General features: G+C 46.2%; 1 protein-coding gene across 1 annotated transcript in view; it reads left to right on the forward strand.

The window, feature by feature from the left end:
* Window positions 1-3624: 3624 nt before the first annotated feature.
* Window positions 3625-25374, forward strand: part of FYB2 (FYN binding protein 2) — a 122484-nt gene continuing 100734 nt past the window's right edge. The window contains exon 1 of the mRNA XM_032303005.1: window positions 3625-4023. Coding sequence (XP_032158896.1) covers window positions 3787-4023 — 237 coding nt within the window. The 5' untranslated portion in view covers window positions 3625-3786. The remainder of the gene's footprint in view (window positions 4024-25374) is intronic.

Here is a 25374-nt window from a genome sequence, read left to right on the forward strand (position 1 = left end):
GTTTTTCCGCCCCTTCCTCACCTTCCTATCCGCTCTGTCCTGTGTGAGGCGATCCCTTTCACTTTCAACAGTCCTACTGTACTTGACCTTGGGTTTCCCACTCCCTCAAGTCCTTCTGGGGGCAGCACGGAGTGGAGGAAGGAGCAGTAGATGAGGGCAGGGCAGGTCGGAGCCGAGAATCAGACCCGTGCTCTTCATGGCCAGGGCGTCTGCCTTGGCCGTCCGCCTTGACCGTCCTGAGCTCCCTCGTCTCCAGTCATCAGGTAGGGCGACATCGGTGATCTCACCCCGCGGGCATGAGGAGTACAGGAAAATACGTGCAGACCAGGTACCTGGTCACACGACAGACTCTCCATAAATTTAAGTTCCTCTCCTCCTTCCTTCCCCTTTTGAAAAGAGTCAGGAGATAAATTGTACATAGATAGATTACATGTTACACTGGAAATGCTCAGAACTGATCAAGGTAACCAATACTAATTTTAATATTGATAATAGGTTACTTCGGCAGCGCTGCCCTAATTCTGACCATCAATCTACGTGCTCCAGCTCTGCCATCACAATAGCACGTAGTGGTCGCAGTTTACCCTAGAAAGAGCTGAGGGCCCCTAATTTCCCATTTCCAGATATCTTTTTTTTTTTTAAGATTTTATTTATTTATTTGACCGATCACAAGCAGGCAGAGAGGCAGGCAGAGAGAGGAAGGGAAGCAGGCTCCCCGCTGAGCAGAGAGCCCAATGCGGGGCTCGATCCCAGGACTCTGGGATCATGACCTGAGCCGAAGGCAGCGGCTTAACCCACTAAGCCACTCGGGCGCCCCCAGGTATCTTTTAAATCCTCCTTTTCTACATCAGAGTATTCTGCTACAAACCATTACTTGTGGTGCAAAGTGTAGGCACTGTTTTTGCCAAGAAATGAGTGACACACGTGAATGGAAATACTGCAAAGCCACAAGCAGTACCTGAAACTCAATGTAAGGTTGGGAAGCATCAAGAATGTGCTGGAAACACAGATTTCTGTGGCTCAGCGGACTAAGCAAGCGGACCTCACTGGAGAGGATGGCACACCATCGCCATTCCCAGAAGCACACTGAAACCAGGCCCTTGAAAGACAGAAATGCCTAGAAGTGTCTGCTGAGTTTCAGCCCAAGGATCTGCTAAGCTTTCTGCCGACTTCTTTCAAACTTGAGTTTGGGGGAAACGGCTGGAAGAAACCTTCAGGCTTCTAGATTTGTGTGTTTATTATTCTGTATTTCTCAAACATGTAAATGGGGTGGGGATGGGCTCCGGAGTCAGACCGCCTGGGCTGGAATGTTTGTCCTTACGCTTGCTCTCTGCATTTCCCAAAATCGGTGATGAACTCTGATGCGCCTCTGTTGAGTCAGCTGGACAAGGGGTGTCATGAGGACAGCGCGAGGAGGCCGGGGCACGGTCCTCGGGGCCGTAGACAAGTCAGTCGGCTATTTCCTGTCCATGATGAAGTGGGGGGCACGGGGAGAGTCCTCCTGGTCTGAAGCCAGAGGCAGGCCACCAAAGCCCCTTGTGTCTATAGTAGGATCTTTCTCTTCTTTATTCAATTTAATTCTTTTTTCCTATGGTATAATGAGATCTGTCTAAACTTAGACCGAACCCCTGATTTCACAGCCAGAGCCCCCCACCACGTCTGTACCTTGTAACTGCCTTTCCTGCCCCCATCCTCCCACGACATGTGTATGAGCTCCTGCATCGAGCTGGAGGCAAGGACTTGCTACCAAGGGGTGGGGACCATGAGCAGAATGGGATCCTTAGAGGGCAATAAAACAAAGCGACATCTGTACCCTCATGCATAGCATGTGCATGGGGACAGTGACACAGCCACCATGAACTGAGGACAGAGGGAGGGGAATGGGCATTGTTGGTGCCTATTTCATGCTCAGCGTGGTAGAGATACTCACATGGCCCATGAATCCTTGGGCCAACACTGCCAACCCTCTTACCTGGTTTTGCAGATAAGGAATGTACATCATCTCAGAGATGGCTTTTAACATCCCCAAGGCCAACAGTGAGGGGGAAACAGAGTCTAGCACGTAGAGGATCATGAAGTACTAACAGGAGATCCTATGAGGTTCCATGAGTCATGGTTCTTAGGCCTGCTTGTAAAACTCTCCAAACAACTACCAATATCTGGCGTCTCCTACATCCTACCCCCTACCATTGGAGCTTGTCCTGAACCAAACCCAAATGGCACAGAGCTCATGGTCCCTCCAGGTGCAAGGAGGTGAGAACCCTCCCAACCCACTCTCCACCCCCACCCCATCCTCCCCTTCAACCTCCACTTTTGTAGGCCTGTCTGAAGCCATCGGGGGAGCCCCTGAGTAGAAGCAAAGGGAATCTGACAGCCCCCATGGCCAGCTGCTGTGGGGAGGAGGTGCCTCATTCTCTGGAGAGCTTCCACCATCATTGATAGCCGTTGCAGGACCTCCTTGCCTTGAACTGCAGTGAGAAGGGCGTGAGAGGCAGAGCTAGAGTCTTCGGCCTGTGCTGCGTGGAGCTCTAGGGCCTCCGATCTGATTGTGAGGAGAGCAGCAGCGAGGATCAAAGAGAGTCACGAAGTCAATACAGTGAGGTGTGCTGACCGCTGACGTCTTCAACCGAGTGTCACATCATGGCTCAGAAAAGAATGGAAAGGAGCAGCGCGATCACGCCCATAGTAAGAGTGATTCTCGTTTTGAGAAACTTGTATTTTACAGATTTTAGGATCTGGGTATGCATGTGTCTGTGCATCCGGTCATGATGCAGAAAATTTCTCTTCTTGCAAGTCACTAATTATTAAAACAAACCTGCAAAGCTTACTTAAAATCCATATTCCCAGGTCCTGGAATAGAACTGATTCTTATCTGCCCTGGGAGCTTGGAACCTGTGTTTTTCCTAGATCCCCAGGTCCCGGTGGTGATCAGCCAGCTAGCTATGAGAAATACCTGTGAGAAGTCATGGGTCCACAGATGGGCTTTCCTCACCTGCCTTCTACCTTCTCTTCCCAGACAGCTTCCCACTCGAGCTGAGCCCTAACAAGGTGGGAGAAGTCACAGAGACCTGGCCTGGAGCAGCTCAGGCTGGTGCCCTGCTGGCTTCCAATCCCAGGACAGCCCTGAGCTCTTAAGAACTGGGAAATGAGGCTTGGGTTTCCAGCACCAACTGTCCAAAACACAAAAGCAAAAAAACCAAAACAAAAAAACCCTTCCCCGACAACCTGCACCAGAAAAACAAAACTACTTTACAGTCAGCCAGACCTAGGTTCAGGCCCTGATTCTGGGGACCATAGGCAGGTTATAGGATTTCTATGAGCCCCAGTGTCCTCACCATTTAAACGGGAATAATAGCTTCTCCCAAGTATGTGGCAGGATTTAATATAAGAACATGTCCACAGGCTTAGATAGGGTCAGCCCCCAGACAGGTGCTGTGTTATAGCAGCTCCCTTTCTGGCCCCCACTGTACTGTACAGAGCTTAGGGACGCTCTGTCCCCTGTGGGAGCCTTGGGTGAAGTTAAGTAGCCATCTGAGGGGCGGGGCGGGGCCAAGGCTGTTATTCACGGAGATTACATTGTCCAGCCTGAGCATTTTGTTCTAACAGGAGTCCTGCCACCCGCTTCTTCAGCAGCTCCCCCGTGCCTCAGGCACAAAGTAAACTCCTCCGGAGAGTGACTGTTGGACCAGCCTGGGGTAGAGCCGCTTGCTGCAAAGGGCGGGTTTGGTGGGTCCTAGGTGAGAGAGGACCCCTTCCCTGCTGCAGCTGTCCGGCAAAGTTTGGCAGATGGAGTGTGGACGGTGCCCAGCCAGTGCTGGGAAAGCTCCAGTCCCCGGAGAGGGAGGAGCCGCTCCCCAGGTGGGGCAGGTGGGGCACCTGAGCTCAGGTGTGTCCCGGGCTCTGGGAGGTGATTGCTCCCTGGCTAGTGCCAACAAACCAAAGCGGACTCTTGGCCCCAGGATACAGCTCTGGGAAACTGCTTTTGTCTCACAGACTCTGCCTCGGAGGAAGGCCATGGAAGGGGTAAGGCGGGTCAGTTCCATCTCCGCTTTCTCTGTGTCCTTTCTAGAGCCTGCCCACGGCTGTGGGAAAGGGCTGCCTCTGCCTCCTGCAGAGGAGCAAACACATGTGCTGCTTGTGCAGTGCAAGGCGGTTCGCCCTGGCCTTGTTCCAGGGTGAGGGGACTTGGCGGGGAGGAGCGTGAACGGTGTGCCCCTGCCACCTCCGGGGGTGAGGGAGCTAGGGCCTCTGGGGAGTGGTGGCATGAGGGGTCCTAACTCTCACTGCCCTTCCCCCACTGGGTTTCAAACCTATCCCCCCAGCCTGGGGCTATGTGCCTGTTGGATTTTCTCTGTTTGTTTGCCCTTGTGGGCCCTGCTGGTCCCCCTGGTGATCAGCGGGTTTCCTGGTCAGAGGGCCGGGCTGCCCGGTGCTCTTTGGTGGCTGTGGCTTTACCGCGAGCTCTGTTCCTCATTAGCTGTGTGGTCTGGGGCAAGCGAGTTCCTCCTCCTGCGTCCCCTGCGTTCCTCACTCATAAAATAGGATGACTATTAGAGTAACTAGTGGGTGAGATTATTGGAAGTGCTTGTAAAATTAGAGATGACCGTGGGCTGGTGCCCAGCGCCAAGCCAGGTGGACCCGCGTTCCTGCACGGCGGTGCGCTGTTGGCGTGGTTGCAGAATTCCTCAGCGGAATGCCCTCCTCTCTTTCCTTCTCCAAGTCTCCACTCCCCTCTTTTCCCTTCTTCAAAGTCCATTTCTTTCCAAGGTGGGGGGCAGGGAAGTGTTTTTTCATATGTTCTTTATTAGACATTTGGAGTCAAGTCATTTTCTCCCATGAATCATCTGGCTTCCCTCCCCGAGGTTTGGTTTGAAGTTGGGGGGGGGGGGGACACATCTCCTCTGTCAGCCATCAAGAAACAGCTCCCTTTTTCCTGTCCGGGGCAGGAGGCCCGTCTCTCTGGCTGATCAGTCCAATCAGCTGAGTTTGGAGAAGAGGGAGCAAGGGCACGCTGGTATTCCATCTCCCTTCTGAATTCTCTCTCCCCCTAACCTGTGGCTCAGCAACGGCTGAGAAACTCCTCCTTGATGTGGAAATGTCAGGCTGAATGGAGTTAGTGTGGTCGTAAGAAAGAGAAAGTGACATATTTTGCCCTCTCTGATCTACTGAGGTGTGCACTGGCATCCGTTGGAGTCTATCTACATATTAGCACAGTGAGATCAATACCATTGGCCCCATTTTGGTGGTGGTTGCTGTTTGGTTTTTGCCAGGAGAGGAAACTGATGGTCAGAATGTCACTTACCCCGCATCCTACAGCGGGTTGGTAGCAGTGCTGGAACAGGAGGGGGGCTGGTCAGTAACAAATATGGAGTGCCAGCTGTAAGCCAGGGATCGCAGGCCAGGATTCCAACAGGCCAGCCAGTGAAATGTTAGGCAATTGAGAAAAAAAAAGTACAAAAGGGCATGTTAGCTAATGTTATGATGCAACTTTTTCTGCTCACGCAAAGGAAAAAAATATCAGAGCAATATGGGTCATTTCTCATCTTGGAGGATTTTGTTTTGTTTTTAAGAAGTTGACAAAATATTCATCAGTGCCACCTGTGTGTACCGAGCCCCTGCGCTGTCAGGGCTTGATTCAGGTGTTGGCGGATGAAGCCGTGAGCCAACCAAAAATGCTGCCTTTATAAAACCTATTCTAGCAGAGGAAACTACAACAAATATATATATTTATTTTTAAAATGATACACATATATATTAAATATATATTTAAATATACATAAATATGTTATATATAACACATATATAGCATACATTATGTAATATATAATATACATTATACAACACACATACATAAAATATATATTATGCACATATAATAGGTGAAATGGCAGTGATTACAATGTAGAAATGGAAAGCAGGGAAGGGTTTAAGGATGTTGAGAGAGCAGGCAAGTCTATTTTATTTGTTTAAAGATTTATTTGTTTTAGAGAGAGCGTGTACACGAGTAGGGGGAGGGGGAGAGGGAGAGAGAATCTCCAGCAGAACCCCCAACCCCCAACTGAGTACAGATCCCAATAGGGGGATCCTGAAATCATGACCTGAGGTGAAATCAAGAGTCAGATGCTTAACCAACTAAGCCCCCCAGGTTCTCCCAGGGTAAGGCAATTCATTATAAATGGGATCGTTTTGAGAAAGGCATCCACAGGTGACCTTTGAGCAGAACCTGAAGGTAGTAAGGGAGTTGGCCATGCGGGTGTCTTAGGGGAAAACATTCCACAGAGAGAGAACAGTAAATGCAAAGGCCCTGAGGCAGAAGCTTGTCAGTGTGTTCAGGGGTAGCAAAATGTCCTGAATGGCTGGCCTGGAGGAAGCAGAGAGTGGTCAGATCATGCAGGGCCCTGGCACTTCTGCCTTTCCTCTGGGAGCGGGAGCTCTGTCTGAATGTTGTGAGTGCTGTAATGGAATGGTTCAGCTTGGACTTTAAAAGGATCACCTGGTTGTTGTTTTGAAAATAGATGAGAGGGAGAACAAGAGCAGACTCTGGCTGACCTGTGAGGAGGTGATAGCCCTCCTCCAAGCAAGAGGGCGTGGTGATGCAAGCCAGGGTTTTCGCAGTAAAGGTGACCAGAAATGCTCATGTCGGGGGTACAGCACCAAAGTAGGGTCAGAAGAATTTACTGATGGAGTGGATAAAAAAATGTGGGGGGTGGGCGGGGAAAGAGGACTCGTCCATGACTCCAAGATGCAAAGCCTGAGCCCCTGGAAGAATCTGAGTGAGATGACTTAGGATGGAACCTGTTTGCAAGATGTCCAAGAGTTCGTTTTACTTTTCCACGAAATTGTGGGATATGGAGAAATGACTGTTGCTTTGGGCCGCTCAGTTTGGGAGTGGTTTCTTCTGCGTCAATAGATATCTGAACGATGAGATATCCTTCGCTGTTTTTAGTCCTAAAAAAAGTATCCTTCTCCCCCATAGGTAGAAGGCTCGAGAGAATTCTGTAAGAATGTGCTTTATTATACAGTTTAGGCATCCAGACAGAAAGGTTGAGGAGTCTTCTCCAGAGCTGTCATGAAAGGATGCCTCGGTGATCTCCCCCAGCCACAGAGATTCGTACTTATGCACGGGGTCTTGGCAAGAGAAACGCTTGCACAGCATTTTTTGTTTTTGTTTTTAAAATATTTTACTTATTTATTTGACAGACAGAGATCACAAGTAGGCAGAGAAGCAGGCAGAGAGAGAGGAGGAAGCAGGCTCCCGGTGGAACAGAGAGCCCGATGCGGGGCTCGATCCCAAGATCCTGAGATCATGACCTGAGCCAAAGGCAGAGGCTTTAACCCACTGAGCCACCCAGACACACCTACGACAGCATTTTGAACTGGGAATGCTTTTCAGTCAGGATGCTTACCAAATGGCACTTGAGTCTTGATGATTGAGCCTTGAAGTTGTAGTTGAAAGACCTGTATTGATGTTTACCTCTGCCTCTTACTAATCAAGTGATTTCAAGCAAGCCCTTGAATAATAAAAGGTAGGATCTGGGAGATTTCTCAAAGCCCAAGCAGACTAACAACTCCCATTTCAGAGATGGGGAAGCTTGGGGCCCACGGGGAAACGTGGCCACACCCGTGGTGACCGCTTCCTCACTGTGCCACACATACAGTGCATGCTCCGTGACTGTTCTCCTTGGTTTTGAGGCGTCAGTCACCGCAGCCATCTAGTCACTCCAGTCTTGCAAGAGAGAATGTCAAGAAAACAGACAATTTGGGTACTAAATGAAAAGCAGAGTGATGAAGGTATCTAAGTTTTGACAGGAAGCACTCAAAATGGATGCCTAACCCAAAGTGGGGTTCATCCCAGGCTCATTAGAAAAATTGGTGAGAGACAGAGGGAGGAGAGATGGGGAGGAGGAGGGAAGGGGAGATGAGAGGGTGGGTAGATGGGGAGAGGGAGGGTGACAGAGACAGGGAGACACAAAGACAGGGAGAGACAGAGACAAAGAGAACAGAGCCAGAGCCAAATTCCCAGAGGGCCAGATAGTCAAAGACTGAATAGCATATTCTCTCTGTCCTCTAAGCCTAGAGCGCCCGGAAGGGACTTCACCTCCAGGATGGGAAGAGTGAACTAAATGTCACCCTTGACGTTTCCTTGCCCTCTGACATTCTGGCACCACGGGGCTTTTTCAGAGTCAAGGGTGGCTTATTTTTCACAGAGCTGAGTCTAGAACCCAGTTCTGAATGCCTGTAGAACTCCTTCGCAAGCCCTCAAGTGCAACTTCAGCGGGGTTTTATTTTGTTTTTTTGTTTTTAGTTTTTTTCCTGGATCATCTGATTTTTAATGAGTAAGTCACAAGACAGGGTATGTGTTAAGAGAAAAAAAGAAAAAAGAAAAGTGGCCCAGCCCATGGAGAGGGATAGTACTGGAAAGGGCTGTCTCCTATTAAGAGCTTGTTCTGGGGAGAGCAGTGTGCACTGGGGATTAAGATCAGATTGCCAGGGTGAGGTTTCTTGTGAGTTCCAGAAGAATCTCTGCAAAGGGGAATAGGGAAGCTCACTCCGCCATTCACTGTTCTGAAAGACTGGCCCCATCACTCCTGTCTATGCACTCCATCCTCCTGCCCCTCCCCCGGCCCCTTGTGCCCCAGTCTGGCATCTCCCCATGTACACATTTCTTTCCAGAATGCTGATTTCTACTCTAAGACTCTACACAGCTAACACCTCCCTGAGAAACCTGCCCCAGCCCCTTGGTCACAGATGGTCTCTCCTCACCTTGCAAGAGCTCAGCCCTTGAAGCAGACCCCATCCAGGTCTGGACTAGGAGCTCCCAGAGAGCAGGGATAGGTTTTGCTCGCAGAGGCAGCAAGGCACGGACCTCGAGCAGCCTGACTGGTCTCCGTTTCTGGCTCTGCCATTTACTAGCTGTTTGGCCTCAAGCAAGTTACTGAATTGCTCTGTGGCCCCATTACCTCACTTGTAAAGGGACATAATGGTATTGACTTCTTAGCTGTCAACTGGGTTTAAATAAGTTAATACATATCAAGAGCTTGAACAGCTCCCAAAGGCAGGTAATTCTACACACTAAAATAATAGTTATCGTCATAATGAACTGCTATGTCTTGAATTGGGCCCCATCCTCCAAAATCCATACCTCGAAGTCCTAACCCTTAGTATTTCAGAAGTGAGCTTATTTGGAGATTGGGTCTTTACGGAGGTAAGTGAAATTGAGGTTATTAGGGCAGGCCTCCTCCAATATGGCTGCTGTCCTTATGAATAGGAAGAGTATGGACATAGAGAAAGACCCAAAGGGAAGTCAGGGAGGAATCCATACAAGCCATGGAGAGAGGCCTGGCAGGCCTTCTCTCGAAGCCCTCAGAAGGAACCAATCCTGCCCACAGCAGGGTCTGGGCCTTCTTCTAGTCTCCAAAACTGTGAGGCAGTCAATTTCTGTCTCTCCAGCCGCGTAGTCTGGTGCACCTTGTTAGGGCAGACCCACCACACTCCTACATGGAGCTTCTCAGCTAATTAACTAAGAGGTAATGAGGATACTCTGTAGCCTCCCCTTACCAATCTGGGAGGTGTTTTGTACCATGTTGTTATTTTGACTGCTCTGAAAACAGCAGCTGTGCTTAGCTCTGCGGAGAAGAAATCTGAGAAGTATTTATTACCACTCGGCATGGGAAATGGATGGACAGGCTCCGGGGACCATGGTCACGATTCCTCCCTGATCACTGACTCGTGGATTGGGTTTTTCTCGTCTGTAAAAATCTCAAGTGGCAGACTCTGGGGATGGTTTTTAAAGATTAACCCTAACCTTCTCTGAGGAAGTACCAAATACAAAAAAGTTACAAATACTGTGCTTCAGAAACAATAAGCAATTTTGGGATCCTAATACTGGAAAAACTCAGTTTTACTTATTGCTCTTCCCTATTTCTATGAATACTACTGTTTCCATCTCCACTTCATAACTGAGACAGAATCAGGAATTGAACTCCTACTTGACCCCAGAGACCCAAATGTTTACCTAGTATTGGTGAAGGACCCACCTACATGCATTATTTCATTTAAACCTCACAGGACACATGAGCTAGAGATGATCCTCATTTTAGAGGAAGAAACAAGTTCTTTAGGGTTGCATCATCATTATTAATGGTAGCAGCTGACCCTGATTGCTTCTGTATGTTAGGCATAATTCTAAGGGCTTTATATGTATTAACTCACAGCAGTACTAGAGTAAGCGCTGCTGTTGGAGGGTGTGTAATTTGCTGAAGGACACACAGCCAGTCGGTGACGACCCTGGGATTCCAGACCAGAGCTGGACGTTTCAAGGACGCTTTCTGCAAGGGTTCCTCTTTCCCCAGAACCTCCCGGATATTGGTATCATGCTGCCGAAAGTACAGAGCTAGCTAAAAACGGAGAGGCACCTAAGGCACCAAAGCTATTAAACCCAAGAACGCAATTTGCCTCTGAGTGTCCGCTTGGGAGGATAAAACAACCCACAGGTAGAATGACCTAGTCAAACCGTTCTTGCTGTCCCTCAAGACTCTTTTTCAGAAAAAGCGCCCTCCCTTCATGCCGTGAATTCACAATAAAAACCTATGAGAGCTCTCCCAGCAGAAAATCAGAGCCTGGCATCACCCTTCACATGAAAGGTCACTTGAAGTCTCGCTATAGCTGTTGGGCACCTTCCCAGTCAACACTGTAAGCTACCAACAGGTGAAGCTACCATCAGGGACTATAAACCTCCCATAGCTTTACTGTTGCTGTGGAAGTACTTACCTGACTTGTAGCTTCACAAGACTGATGTGGAAAAACATATTCAAATTCTAGACTCCCTGTTGGGAACGTTTGCCATAAAACTCTGTGTTCTGCCCCAACCCAGGAAGGCAGTATGGGCCGGGGTGGGGGGCGCTGTGAAGAATCCCACGTCTTGCCCTTCCATACCCCCAGCACTGGGTGAGAGAGGGTCCTATCCTTGCAGGGGAAACTGTGTAGTACAGGTGAGGTCATGGACAGGGCTTCCACAATTTCAAGTTTAGGCTCCACGTCTTGGGATACGAACCATCAGATCAGATTTCCTGTGTGAAACGTTAGATTGCCAATACATGGGTGTATCTTATTAAGATCATTCAAAGGTTTACAGGAAAGGCCTTTATCTCATTCAGTTCTCCCACCAGACAGGTCGGAAAAGTCCTGTTTCAGGAACCAGTCTTGGCAGCTTGTCCCTGTGACTTGGGGCAAGTCTCCAGAATCTTCATCTGTAAGACGATGGGTTGAATCAGAGGGTCATCAAGCACCGCTCTGAGCACTGACGTTAAAAGATTTTATACCTGCTGTCACGGGAGATGTGTGGCTCATGCGGAGGTCAAGAAGATGAGTGATGCTTGTTCTATTTGCTGGTAAACCCAAGGTTTTACTCCAGGTAGAATTTGAGACAACTTTTGGCTTAATTGTCTCCATGTTTGTTTATGCTTCTCTGGCTAGTGAGTTCAAAATGGAGTCTGATGGTCTTGAGTGTCTAAGAGCCTCAAGTCAAGCATTTGGTTCAAATTCTAATTCCATGACTTTCAAGCCATGTGGTGAGTCACGAATGGAGAGCCCTGAGTAAGCATAAGGAAGCAGAACGCCCTCCAGCTCCCATTAGGCTGTTAAAGTGTGTGTGTGTGTGTACACGAATGTGTGTGTGCAACCTTTAGGTTAAATCACGGAGATTAGGTGTTGCTAGGTTACAACAAAACCAAACCTAACCTAACCACTATATGCTGCAAAGTTTTGTTTACAGAGCAAGTATGTTAGTTTCCTATTGCTCCTGTGAAAAATGACCACAAAGTCATTTGTAAGTAGCTTAAAGCACCACAAATTCATTCTCTTACAGTTTGGGAGGTTAGGAGTCTCCGGAAGGTCCGTAGCGCTGGGCTCTTGGGGGCTGTTGGGAGGAATCGTTTTCCTTGACTTTTTCAGTTCAGAAGTCACTCACATTCATGGGTCTGTGACCCCTTCCCTAGCAGCAGAGCACCGTCACTTCTCTCTGACTTCTGCTTCCATCCTTATATCTTCTAAGACTCTGATCTGCACCCCCCCCCTTATAATTACATTGTCCCCACTAGGTGCTCCAGGAGAGTCTCCCCATGTTGAGAGCTTTAATGCTATCACATTTTCAGATCTCCTTTACCATATAAGGTAATCTACCCCGAGTTCTGGGGATTAGGGCAAGGACATCTTTGGCAGAAGGCATTATTTAGCCTACCACATTTGTAGACTCTCATGACCATCATTCACCCCAAAGCTATCTTATTTTTCAGAGAGTGTGCCACATTTGTTTAAAAAAAAAAAAGAAAGAAAGGTATGTAAATAGCTAATTTCTCCCATTCCAGATCATAAATTCCATAGGAAGAGACCATGCTTATTAGTCACTGTTCTCTCTGGTGATGTCTTGAATTGTTAACAACAATGATGACAATGGATACCACTGTAGGGGCTAGGCCCTGTGCTTAGCTCTTCCTATGAATAATATAATTTAATCTGCACAGGGGTGCCTGGGTGGCTTAGTGGGTTAAGCATCTGACTTTGGCTCAGGCCATGATCTTGGGGTCCTGGGATCAAGCCCCATATTGGGCTCCCTGCTCAGTGGGGAGTCTGCTTCTCCCTCAGCCTCTATGCTCTCTCCCTCTCTCTCAAATATATAAATCTTTTAAAAAAAAATTTAGTCTGCACAGGGGTCTGGCAAGGAGATGGAACATTACTGTTCCTGTTTTCAGGTGGAGAAATTAAGCCTATATAGGTTTAAGGCCACACAAATATGAAGTGATCAGTCCGGTGGGCTCTCTGACCCCAGAGAGCTTTCATTTAACAGGCAACGCACTTGAGGCCTAGGAAGTAAAACATGATTTAGCCCTCCCTCAGATGGCTGAGTTTAAAAGGAAAGATGTACAAAAATAATATGGTGTGATAACTTTAATGTAATATGTGGACAGTAATGTCCGTATGTTCAAGTAACCGGCAGAGCTGAGAGGAAGAATGTTATTAGAATGTTTTCACTCAGCTTGGGTGAGTCAGAGAAGACTTTCACAAGGGAGATCATTTTCTCTCCCAGTTTTAAAAGATGAAAAGTGGGGCTCTGGGTGATTCAGCCATTAAGTGTCTGCCTTCAGCTCAGGTTATGATCCCAGGATCCTGGAATCGAGCCCCGCATTGGGCTCCTTACTCTGTGGGAAGCCTGCTTCTCCCCCTCCCCCTCTCCCTGCTTGTGTTCCCTCTCTTGCTGCATCTCTGTCTGTCAAATAAATAAATAAAATCTTGAAAAAAATAATAAAAGATGAAAAGTGTTCACCAAGCAATAGACAATGGGGAGGGCAAGGCATCCCAGGCATAGAGAATAGTACATGGGAAGAAACCTAAGGGGGGAGACAGCAGGGCATGTGTGGGGCCACAGGGACGGGGCAGAAGAGAGACGTGGAGGGTCCCGTGCCTCTGCTGAGGACTGCATGCTCCACACAGTGCTGGACAGGTACAGGGGTACAGAGTGGCTGGCAGGAAAGATATACTTGGGGCCAACTTCACTAAGCCCTTCTCTTCTTCATGTGGCTCATGAGCCTGTGGGTATGTGGTTAGAGAATTGCTTAATTCCAAAGTTTGAGATAATTTCACAGAATCGTTATAATGAGCCCTGCTTTAAACCACTCCCCTCCCTCTCCCTTCCCCCCACCAAATCCCGGCTCCGGTGAGATTTACTCATCCATTCATTAATTATGTATCGTTTGAGTACTCTCCATGTGGTAGGTGCTGTGTGAGACACTGCAATCCAAACTCCTTCTCTTTGGTAAACCAGTTCTAAGGGTTAACCAAGCTTCCCATCTGGAAAATTCTTGTGCTGTCCGGCATTTATACATATTTAAGATAATGTCTTCAATCTGTGTTGGATTCTGTTTTTGTTTTTGTTTTTCTTGTGTTTTTTCTTTTTCTGATCAAAGTTTTGTCATATTTGATATCTGTGAGAACCTTGTGAGACAGGACAAATACAATTATTTATATTTGAAATGTTACCGAAAAAAGAATTGGATTTTATATCTTCAGTTCATCAACAAAGATTTTCACTAATGTTCTCAGGTCATGATAAGTTCTGCAAGAAATAATTTCTGTACAGTTGTATAAGATTGAGGTTAATGAATTTCACATATGCATGTTTGTGTAAAATTGCTGTTTCCTCTGACAGGTCACAAGCTAAACTCAGCGATTTCTAATCCTTACCACAAGTTTTCAAAACCAGACGGTATCCCATTCTATAAATGAGCAAATTGAGGCTCTGAGAAGCTGGATGGGCTCTCCAAGATCACAGAGTGACATAGCAGATATTCAGATCCTGAGTTGATTCCAGTATTATTTCTATTTTCATTTTAGCCTCAGTAAGCCAAAGGCTTATACACTCTTCTTGAGGACCCAAGGTTACACATCTTACAAATAAGAAAGCTAGAGTACCTCTTCATTTTTCTTTCTTCTCTCAAAGCTAAGTAATCGCCCATGTTTTTTTTTTTTATTCTTTTTGCCAGCATCCTAATGTTAAAGCCTTATTATTTCTTCTTGTCACTTCACACATAGAAACCTCATTTAATGTTCCATGAAGCCTTGCAGTCTCATCAGCAGAGCCTGACTCAGTCTGCCCTTCAAGTATTTTGGCTGTTTGCAGCAAGCTAGTAACGAGCTAAGTAACAAAGTCTGAACTGACACCCATAAGATCAATTCAAAACCATATACATCTCGTTGCCTTTGTCTTTTTTTTTTCCTTGCTGGGGTCCCCTTTGGTATTTTCCAGATTTAGCTGACAATAAGCTAAGACAATAAGCTAAGCCTCCAGGAGTGAGTGCAAAATTGGGTGCATGAGTTAAAGGACAGCAGAACTAAATGCATAAAAGGGTGGACCCTGTGTTGCTGTCCATTGTTTTGAACTAGTATTGTTGACTTTGCTGAGTACAAGGTGGGAAAATGGGGTGGGTAATAAGGGAGAGAGGGCAATTTCATAGGATCATTTCACAAAATGAGTAGGACCAAGCAGTAGATTGGAATGTAAGCTCCAAGAAGGTGTATAGATACTGTGTGTCAGAAGAAGAGGAAGGCCAAAATGGAAGTATCTCTATTATTGGAAACCAAAATGGCCACCTCTCAGAACAGATACAATCTGTTCTGTATACAAAAGATTGTATCTGTTCTTTCCCATCTGAACCCACCAGACCAATTAATTCTGTGCATATTTCCTAAGTGTGTCCCCCTGTCACAGATAAGCATTTCATCATTGTCAGAATCACCATGATAATCAGGATCATCATCTTTATCCTTGTCCCTCTCCTCCTTTTTCTCCTCCTCCTTTGTCTCCTTATCCATATCCCAATGGTCCTCATCAAAATGCCATTACTGTAGGCCTCCTTCGTGCCAGGCACCCGGCCGGCACTGATGTCATGGCAGTCCTAGGATGTGAAGAATTGTGTGCCCATTTTATTCATCAGGAAATAGTGGACAGTGAACTGAAATAGTTTTGTGAAGGAGACAGAGCCCGAATTCATAGAGCTAGGATTCCGATCTAAGACTTTTCAACCCCGGAACTGAAGTTCTTAATCCCATTGCCACACTTGAAGTAGCTCTTAGTCTAGGGAGGAAGGGAAATTATAAAATACAGGAGAAATGCAGGGCATCTTGGAGCACAGGGGAATCACCACCTCTTCTGCATATCTGATGGATGGTTTCCTCAAGGAGTTGCAACTGAGCCCAGTCAAGCAAGACAAACATTTTTCATACAATGAAAAGGGAGATGAGCACTCAAGACAGTGGGTGAAATGTGTGCAAAGGCACGGAGGCATACAGTCCTCCAACAAATACTTCCTGTTTCCTCTGCTCCAGGCACCATGTTAGGAAACCCGAGGATGAGCAGAAGACAGAAGAGTGCATCCAGTGTGGGACATGAGCTAGGGGGGATGAAATGGAAGCTTCAAGAGCCAGTGGACAGTATCTAGAAGAATGATGGGAGGAAAAACAGCTATTAATAATGTTTCTGTATGATGTTTTACGATGCACCTTCACTTGCCTAGATCGTGACCTATTACATAGTAGGCACTCAATTAGTTACTGAATGAATTAATCTCTGTTGACCTTTAAAACAACAGATTTGCTTATAATTCCTTGAGGACGGAGAATACTCACTCATCCCATCACCACTTGAATCTACAGTGGGACTCCTGAGTCCCACAACTCCAGGGGAAGCAGGTCACATGGCCGTCCATGTGACCACAGTGTGACTAGTGTCCCTTCGTACAGCATGGGGGAGCAGAGTCAGATCTGGTTTAGGAGATTAACATTTGTGGACTGAATAAGCCACTGAATGAAGACGGCAGGAAGGATGTGAAACAGAGATCGCTGTTAGCAGTTAACTCTGCTGTGAATCAGTATTTTTTCCCCGCTGGGTAGAGAAGAGACCCACAGCGCCTGCCTCAACACCCCAGGTAGTGAGGGCAGGAGCCAAAGGGGACCCGGGGCTTTCCTGGTCAGTGCTTTTCTACCACAGCACAAAGTTCCTCTGGGACTTCCATCAGTTCATGATTCCCTCCAAGAGACTGAGGGGGCTGCTTTCCTGGGAAACAGCTGGACTGCAGAGGGTGGTCTTGGCCCCACACAGCTGGCAGCCTCCCAAGACTATGGTGACAGCAACGGTGATCTGGTTCCAGACGCTCAGAGACAGCATGGGACTGACTGGTGCTGTAAAGCTCTCTCGCAAGTGGCTCTGGCTTCTCTCGTTCTTTGAGTAAAGAAGATTCTGAAGTTTAGTGAGTGGATTAGCCTAATACTTATTCAGAAAGCACAAAGACTTTTGAGCCTCAATTTTGGCTGAATAAATTTTGTCATAAAGATAAAAAGGTCTTGCCTCCCAAACGCTCTTCGGCTACATTTTTTTGACTGCTGGCAGGCAACAATTGAGGCTGTGTTGGTGTATTCGTAGGAGCTAGGGGAGTGAGGTCAGAAGGTCTAGTTGGCCAGCTAATAAGCTCCCTAGCTGTAAGCAAGCAACTGGGCCCCCCAGCTTTAATGTCTTCGTCTGTGAAAGGAAGCCACTCACTTCTCCATTGCCTGTGGAAAAAGAGTAGACAAAATGGTACATGAAAAAGGACTAACCCAATGTGGTAATTAATACAGAGCTTCAATTTTGGAATCAGACCTCATTTTAAAGTCCAAATTTACCTATAGTAATGACGCAACTTCAACTAGAAACAATAACAACAATAATAATGAGAGTCATGGTAGTTAGCTAGCATTTGTAGAAAATATACTATGTACCAAGCACTGTGCTAAATAAAGCTTAACATGGTTTGCCCAAATACACAGGCAACAGTAGTATAAATGCTGTTACTGTTGCCATGTTATTGACAAGAGCTGAGGTAAGGCAAGTATGGCTTAGTCTCCTGGTTAAACGTGAGAAGGCCGGGATCTGAACACTGACTCTGAAGTCTACAGCATGGTTTATTAAGCTCTAAGCTAAACTTCTTGCTCTCCAGGCCTCCGTTTTCTTACCTATAAAATGGGGCTAGTAACACCTGCCTGGCCAGGCTGTTAGGACAATCTGAGCTTCTGTCCGAAAAGCACAGATTACAGCAGTACAAGCTCAGTGAATGGGGTGGTGAGTGTGGTAGGGGGAAGCTGATGATCTGTAACAATGAAGACAAGGGTCCCCCACATCTCAGAGATGACGTCCATTACTGGTATTGGACAAGGAAGGTGCTGAACAGACAAGAGACCAGACAGAAGCTGCTTTCTCTTATTTGAAAAACAAAAATGAGGGCCATCTGGGGGGCTCAGTCATTTAAGCATCCAGTTCTTGATCTCAGCTTAGGTCTTGACCCCAGGCTCCTGAGTCCAAGCCCTGCACTGGGCTCCAGGCTGGATGTGGAACCTACGTAAAAGAAAGAAAAACATCTAACACCTGTAAAACTGTCCCACTTGCCTTTAGGATGGTGTCTTTGAATTCTTTGATTGTTGCTTCATGCAACAATCAAACAAACAAATGATTGTTGCTTCATGGGACTTCAACATGAAAAACAAACCTAAGAAATTAAAATGGCCCTACTGGCTAAGGGGTTTCCATCATAAGCTGGAGGGGGGTGAAGGCAGTAAAGTAGCTCAACAAAGTTCTCCAGCCCTTCACTTTCCAGCTTTCAGTAAATTGCACTTTAAAAAAAACTGTCATGAACCCGGAGGACACCGAGTGGCCATTCTGTCTGGAGCCCGAGAGGGAAGTCCCTTCAAAGGACACTCTGTATTCAACTTATTCCAACTTGCTGGCAGCAGGTGTCGAGGGAAGCCTCCTGGTTCTTGCCCCAAGTGATAGTGCCACACGAGCAGAAGGGAACGTGATGGGAGGCCAGTCACGGGGTAGCTCGAAGACGGGCCCATGTGCAGAGATCATCCATTCTGACCTGAGGACCTGATCCTCTATCTGCTAACCAGTCCAACAGGAGCCCTTTTGCTGGGAGCAGTGTTTTGAACTTAGCATCTGAGAATGTATAACCCAGCTTTCCTCGGAGACCCTTACCCCCACCACCATAAAATGCCATTGGTCAGCAACATTTTCAAATCTTAAAGAAATATGGAACCCACTGTGGTTTTTTTTTTGTTTTTGAGATATTGAGGATTTTCTAAATACCCCCTTCCCTTTTGTTTCCACTGTGCTTGAGGGTTTGGTGTCTTGATTGAGGGAATTTGGAAGATGCAGAATACCGATTCCTAATTTATCCTCTCCCTCTACATTCTGTGACAGTGTTTTGAACCAGAAAATGTGAATGTGTGTTGAAAAGTCTTTTTATTTATTTATTTATTTATTTATTTGACAGAGAGAGGTCACAAGTAGGCAGAGAGGCAGGCAGAGAGGGAGAAGGAAGCAGGCTTCCCACCGAGCAGAGAGCCCGATGCGGGGCTTGATCCTAGGACCCTGAGATCATGACCTGAGCTGAAGACAGAGGCTCAACCCTCTGAGCCACCCAGGTGCCCCAAAAGGTCTTTTTTTAATGGCTTGCAGGGCCTTTCAGGTGGAGCCCAATTCTCTCCCTCCCCATGTCACCGTCTAGCCACAGGCCCACTCGGGAAGGCCATACTTGCCACCCTTTCTCACAAATTTTCTCACAAATGTCTCCTATCTGTCGTGCACCCCGACCTGTTTTCCACATCTGGCTTTCTCCGGGAAGGTCTCGGTGCCCCCCAAGCCCAGTTCGGTTTCCCCCACTGCCTGCACCCAGTGCTGTCCCATCACAGCCGTTATTGTGTTTCCCTGTCTGGACTGTGGACCCCATCATGGCAAGGCCTATACATCTCACTCATTTACATGACCCATGGTAGGCACAGCACATGATTGCTGGATCCATTTGGGAGTGAGTGAATGAAGATTTGTTCCTGGAGAAGAGGCGTACCATAGCAGAGTTCATTTTAATGTCCCTGACCCCTGTCCTCGGTGCCACTCGAAGCCGCTTGGGCGTCATATTATCCACCTGGATGAGGCCACGGGGAATCCTTTCTGCGGCTTCTCTTTAAACCTAAAGTTACTCCAAAGAAAGAGGTTTATTCCAAACAACAACGACAATAAAAAAAATAACAAAACAGAACCACCCAGGCCTTGGGCATCAGGGCTGAATTCTCTAACATTAGCTCAGACACTCATTAGCCATACACAATGTTGATGCAAAAGGAGCCAACCTTTTTACAAATTTTAAAGCAAAAGGAACAAAGGTGTATTTGAGCCCAAGTTAGGATAGCCTAGGATACTCAATCTTCACAAAGAAGAAGCTCCAAGGAAGGAACATTTGGTGCAAGGTTATTGATGTGTCTTGTTTTTGTTTGTTTTTACATGAAGAGTTACAAATCATCCTGACCAAAGATATTCCAGAAAGTTACAGACTTGATGCTTTCAGCATGTGCAAGGCTATATGACTTTAATCTTCTGGGAATCAGGGAGCTTTTCTCTTTATGTTTGGAATGTTTCTTTTTGGTTATTTTTTTAACGAAGCAGATGTACAATGTGAGTCAGGGCAGAAATAGAACCCATGCTTTGAGGTTTGGCAGAATCATTTTAACCTTGGTAAATATTCGAATATTTTCAAGTAGATGCCCCATCTTCCCCAACAGTCTGTGAACTCTTTGAAGGCAGGTAGAAGAACACACTTATCTTTGCAGAGCTCACAGGCCCCAGAATGAACATTTACTCTTAGTAAGTACTCAGTAAATATTTGCCAAACTAACACTGGGCGAGGCCCATAAACAAGAAAAGTTGAAAATATCCTTTCCTTTATCAGACCTAAGCAAACTGGATCTTGGGTTTTGTCCTGCTCTGCGGTGGCGCAGTTCCAAAGCCCATGGTAAGGACGGGCAGTAACCGAGATGGAGTCTGCAAATTGTTGTGCATGGGGCTTAGAAAGATGCTAAAATAATAAGATGTAGCACACTCTGGGTTCAGTGCACTTTTCATATTCTTTTATCAAGCACGTCTTCTAATTAATCCACCATTCCCTCTGCCCATAAATGCATCCAGTGCTTTCTCATCAATTCAGTTCAATTAAAAAATATTGTCCTCTATATGCCACAGACCTAGGTGTAGTGACAGAAATGTGAGTGGGAAAGAATGCAGTCTGGTCCACACCCCGGGGATAGCCATATAAGTGGGGTTCGGGGAAGGCAGACCATGGATGATTAAATGAAGAGCTCTATAGAGAAGGGAGCAGGTATTGTTAGCCCAGCCTAAGCATTGGAAAAAGCTCTGGGGTGGGGGGCGGTTGATAGCTCAGCTGAATCTCTGAAGATGAATAAGTTTAGCAAGGCAACTAGGCATGGAAAAGGCATTTCAGATAGAGGGAACAGCAGGAGCAAATGCACGGAGGCCAGTCCAGTTTTACTGAAGGGGTGAGCTACAGGTAGGAAGTGGTGGGACCTGAAGCTGGAGATGGAGGCAGGAAAAGATCAAGGGGCCTTATGTGTATGGCAACAGACTAATGTGCCATCAAGATGATGGGGGCCCATCGAAAGGTTCTAACAGAGGAGGATGAGCTCCAGCCAGCATTTTAGATACATCCTTGGCATAGATTTCATCTGTAGGTTTCTCCAGATAGCCCTTTGTTTGTTTGTTTGTTTTCATTGTTGTTGTTTGTTTGTTTTTCTTTTTCTAAATTTAATTTTGTTTTTTCAGTGTTCCAAGACACATTGTTTATGCACCACACCCAGTGCTCCATGCAATAGTGCCCTCCTTAATACCCACCACCAGTCTCACCCATCCCCCACCCCCACCCCTCCAAAACCTTTGAAAGAACATTCTCTCTAGGTCATTACTCCCAGAAATCCATTCATTTGTTTTATTCAGTGTTAGTTTGGCAAATATTTACTGAGTACTTACTAAGAGTAAATGTTCATTCTGGGGCCTGTGAGCTCTGCAAAGATAAGTGTGTTCTTCTAGCTGCCTTCAAAGAGTTCACAGACTGTTGGGGAAGATGGGGCATCTACTTGAGTAATTGCAGTGGGACCTGGGAAGTGGTGAGAGGCATGAGGCTATTAAGAGATACGCTGTTGAGGTGCTGTAAGACATGTTTCCCAATCGATTCCTTGGACCAGGTGCTCAGCTGACCATACAGTAGGTCCTCCAGGTGATTCATGAAATAGGGACTCCCCGGAGATTCTCCTTCAAGGGGGCAGGTTCATAAATCCACAGGACATTCCAAGGCACAGCCAGACCTAAGAATATTACCAAATGAGGTCTGAGAAGGGTGACATTTTAGGCTACAGCAGAGACTAGCCAGGGAAGAAGTATTGAGGCCCAGGGATTCATTGGGTGGAACCAGCGATCTTCTAGAGACGGGGTACCAGAAGAGGCAAGTGGGTGAAAGACAGGATGGTGATCCAGGAGTTGGGTCCTTGAATTTGATGTGCTGGAGATGGTCCACTTATCGGTAATGACAAAGACTAAGATGGATGCATGTTGAATGGCGGCTGAGATGGGGAGAGACAAGATCATTAGGAATGAAGCCATCCAGTTGGGAAGGTTATCTAAATGGATTCTAAATCTGCCTACTGTTCTGGGAGTGGTACTAGATGGAAAGGAGTGTAATGGGCACTAAAAACTTCAGTAAATGAAGGATAGTGGCCAGGAATATTAAAGACCTCTTCAACAGGGAGAAGTGGGTTGGTGGGTATACCATTAGTAGGAGTTGGTGTCTGTGAAGAGGAAATGATGCAGAAGCCACAGCGAGGAGCTAAGAGAACACTTCACCACCCCTCCCAGCCAACACCCTGGCTCAGGGATAGAGGAGTGTAGAAGACAAAAGCCATGCTTGGGAGAGCATCAGGGGAAGCTGGGTCTTGAGGGGAGGTGTGAGTTTGAGTTAGAGCAAAGAGGTGGAGAACATTAGCAATTTTGCTAACCACTGACTGAGTTCCAGACAGCTACATGGAAGTGTTGGGAGGTGAGGGAAGGGTGAGAAATGGGCTTCACTGGGGGCATTAAAGAGGCCTGTGGGAGATGGGGCCCTTTGTTAATGGACTAACTTGGCTTTCTGGTGATGACCAGGGTAACAGAGATGGGAGGCATGGTGGCTGTTGCTTTAGGGAAGCAGGAGTCCTTGGTTCACCAGTGCCCACTAGTAAGAAGTGAGGGCTTCAGGCAGCTCTAACAGTGATGCAGGGGGTGTTGTGGGGAGGGGGGCTTGGTGGTTTCATTAGGACCACGCAGGACACAGGGGGCTGCTCGGAAAGCCAGCAGTGGGCATCATCACAGTTGGACAAGGAGGGATTTTACAGGTAGCCCGGGGAGCTCTGGCTCTTTCCTTCCTGACATGCAGGGTGGAGGTCACCACTAGAGGAGAAGCAGGCTTACCAAGAACACCTGTTGGGGGCCAGACGCTCATGAGGCTTTGAGAGGCCTGAGAACTGAAACCTGACAGTCCCAGGTGGTGGGCATCACTAGTCCCATTTTACAGATGCGGAGAGATTCAGTAGTTTGCTTGAAGTCACACATCTGGCAGAGCTGGGACTCCTGCCCATATGTAAACTGAAGGATGAAAAGTACTAACTTGGCCTGATAGGAAATGGGGTGCGAAATAACTGATTCTTACACCTTTACGATGGAAGCTTTTAACGTTTCTGTCCTGAGTTTGTTCAGAGGGCGAGTGGGAGATTCAGACAGTCCTTCTCTGCTCTCTTGTTCCTACCCCTTCCTTGGGGGCTTTGGAATTAATCACTGGTACCAGGAACATAGGCCGTTTTGCCATCATTATAGCTCTTGTAGTGGTGAAGGTTGGATCGAAGCTCTTTTATTCATGAAGGATGACTCAGATGCTATTCTTAATCGACTTTTCTTTCTTTCCATCTTAGGAAAGGTTTGACAGCTATTACTGCCTCTTTTTCTGCGCTCCTAATTTCTTAGCTTCTGCTGCCTTTCTCTGGGCTTTGGATTTTGAGTCTGCATTTTTCCTTAAGGCTCTTTCATTTGCTTATCAGAAGAATGTGCAGTGTATGGTAAACTCTGGCCATTGAGGCTGCCATTGTCCCTCCCTCCCGGGAGGCAATCTTCAGCCATTTGCAGACATTCAGAAATGAGTCACTTTTTTTTTCTTAAAATCAAGAAAAATGCATCAAAACAGTGTCTTCTCTCTTTGGAACTTACTTTGTGTATATTTTATGATGGAGACTGCCAAGACAGGAAACTCCAGGGAGCGTGTAGCAGCTTTCTGTACTCTTTTCGAACCCTGGAGTCAGAACGTGGGATTCTCATTTGCAGATCTATTTTGAAAGGGTGTAGCACGGAACTGTATTTTGTTGCCTGGTTCTACATCTTCATATCACCTTTAAATTATGTTACGTCAGAACTACCTTGAAAATGCAAGACACACAGTCACGATGTCCTAGAACGTTAAGAAATTTTTAAGATCCCATTAAAGCCATGCATCATTAGATCCAATGTTTTGCTCATCTCTGTATAAATAACAAAATGTCTTGAGAGAGTCAATCACTTTTTGGATTTGCTTATTTATTTATTTATTATGGAAAGAGTGTTTTAAAGGCAAATGCAGATTGGTTCCTAGAATTATTATTTGTTTGTTAAGAAATATGATAGAGGTACATTTGTTATATCATTTCTAACGTAAGTGTGACATAGGCAAAGTTGATTATGAAATGTCTCTGAGATAACAGAAGAATTGTAAATTAGAGGTTAATTCATAAATAAGGCATATTAGCAGAAGAGGGAAGAACAGTTCTACAGCCAAACAGACTCGGATTCAGATTCCTAACTTCTAAGTCTGTAAACTAGGGAAAGTTTCTCAATTTCTGTGTATCTATCTGCCCATCTGTGAAATGGGGCAATAGCAATAGCTCTGTAGGGTTATTGTAGAGATTATACAGAAGAGTCGTTTAATAAGGATGATAGGGATAGGAGAAAAAGTGTAGTTATCAATTCTCTGAAACTGGCAAAGTAGAAAAAGACTTCCCAGGAAGCTAATAGTACAGTATGTATATTCTTTTGATCAAATATTAGTTTGTTTCTAAAAAAAAAAAAATTAGCAAAAAAATTTCTAAAGACAACAACAAATTCTTGGCTTTAAGGAGTCCAGAATAGAGCATGGTTGTGGACCCAGATTGTGTGAGTTTGAATCCCAGCTTTGACCATTCCGGACTGTGAACTTGGACAGGTTTTGTGGGCTTTCAGTGCCTCAATATTCTGGTCTGTATCTTAGGAAAACATTGGGCTAGACATAAGGCTTAAATGAGTTAAGTGCTTAGAATAGAGCCTGGCACATGGTAACGTCATATTAAGTGTGTGTGTGTGTGTGTGTGTACTAGACATAAATGCCTACTTTTGTTATAGTTTCTTAGATTTGTTTAAAATAAATATTGAATGAGAGACATGTGTCTGAAGGAGTCTTGTCCCCTAGTTGGGCTAAATATATTCATGTAAATATAATAATACTGCATTTAAAGAACCGACATTCAGGCTTGTAACTGTCTCACACTAGCCTCCTGATGTGTCTAAAATAGCATTATCTTTGTACTCTTGGCTGGTTGCTACCTCCTTGGTCAATTTCCATATCAAAGAGATAAACCCTTTGTGTTTAGAGGACACCCCTATCTTTTATCTCCGTTGTTCCCACAACATCTCTGAGATTGTTTTGGCCTTTGCCTCCCTGATGAGGTATTTATTTGAAGTGCTCCCAGTCTAGATCTCAAGTGCCCGTGCTGTCTTCAGGGCTATTTTCAGGGTCATCTTCTGACATTACAGCAACTGGAGAATTTGTTTCTGTGAGCCTTCTAAGCTGCCCTTAGCTAAAAAAAACACACACAAACAAAACAAAACAAAACAAAAAAATTCTGTGTAGTTAC

The sequence above is a fragment of the Mustela erminea genome, chromosome 10 (genome assembly GCF_009829155.1).
Source record: "Mustela erminea isolate mMusErm1 chromosome 10, mMusErm1.Pri, whole genome shotgun sequence".
Lineage (NCBI taxonomy): Eukaryota > Metazoa > Chordata > Mammalia > Carnivora > Mustelidae > Mustela > Mustela erminea.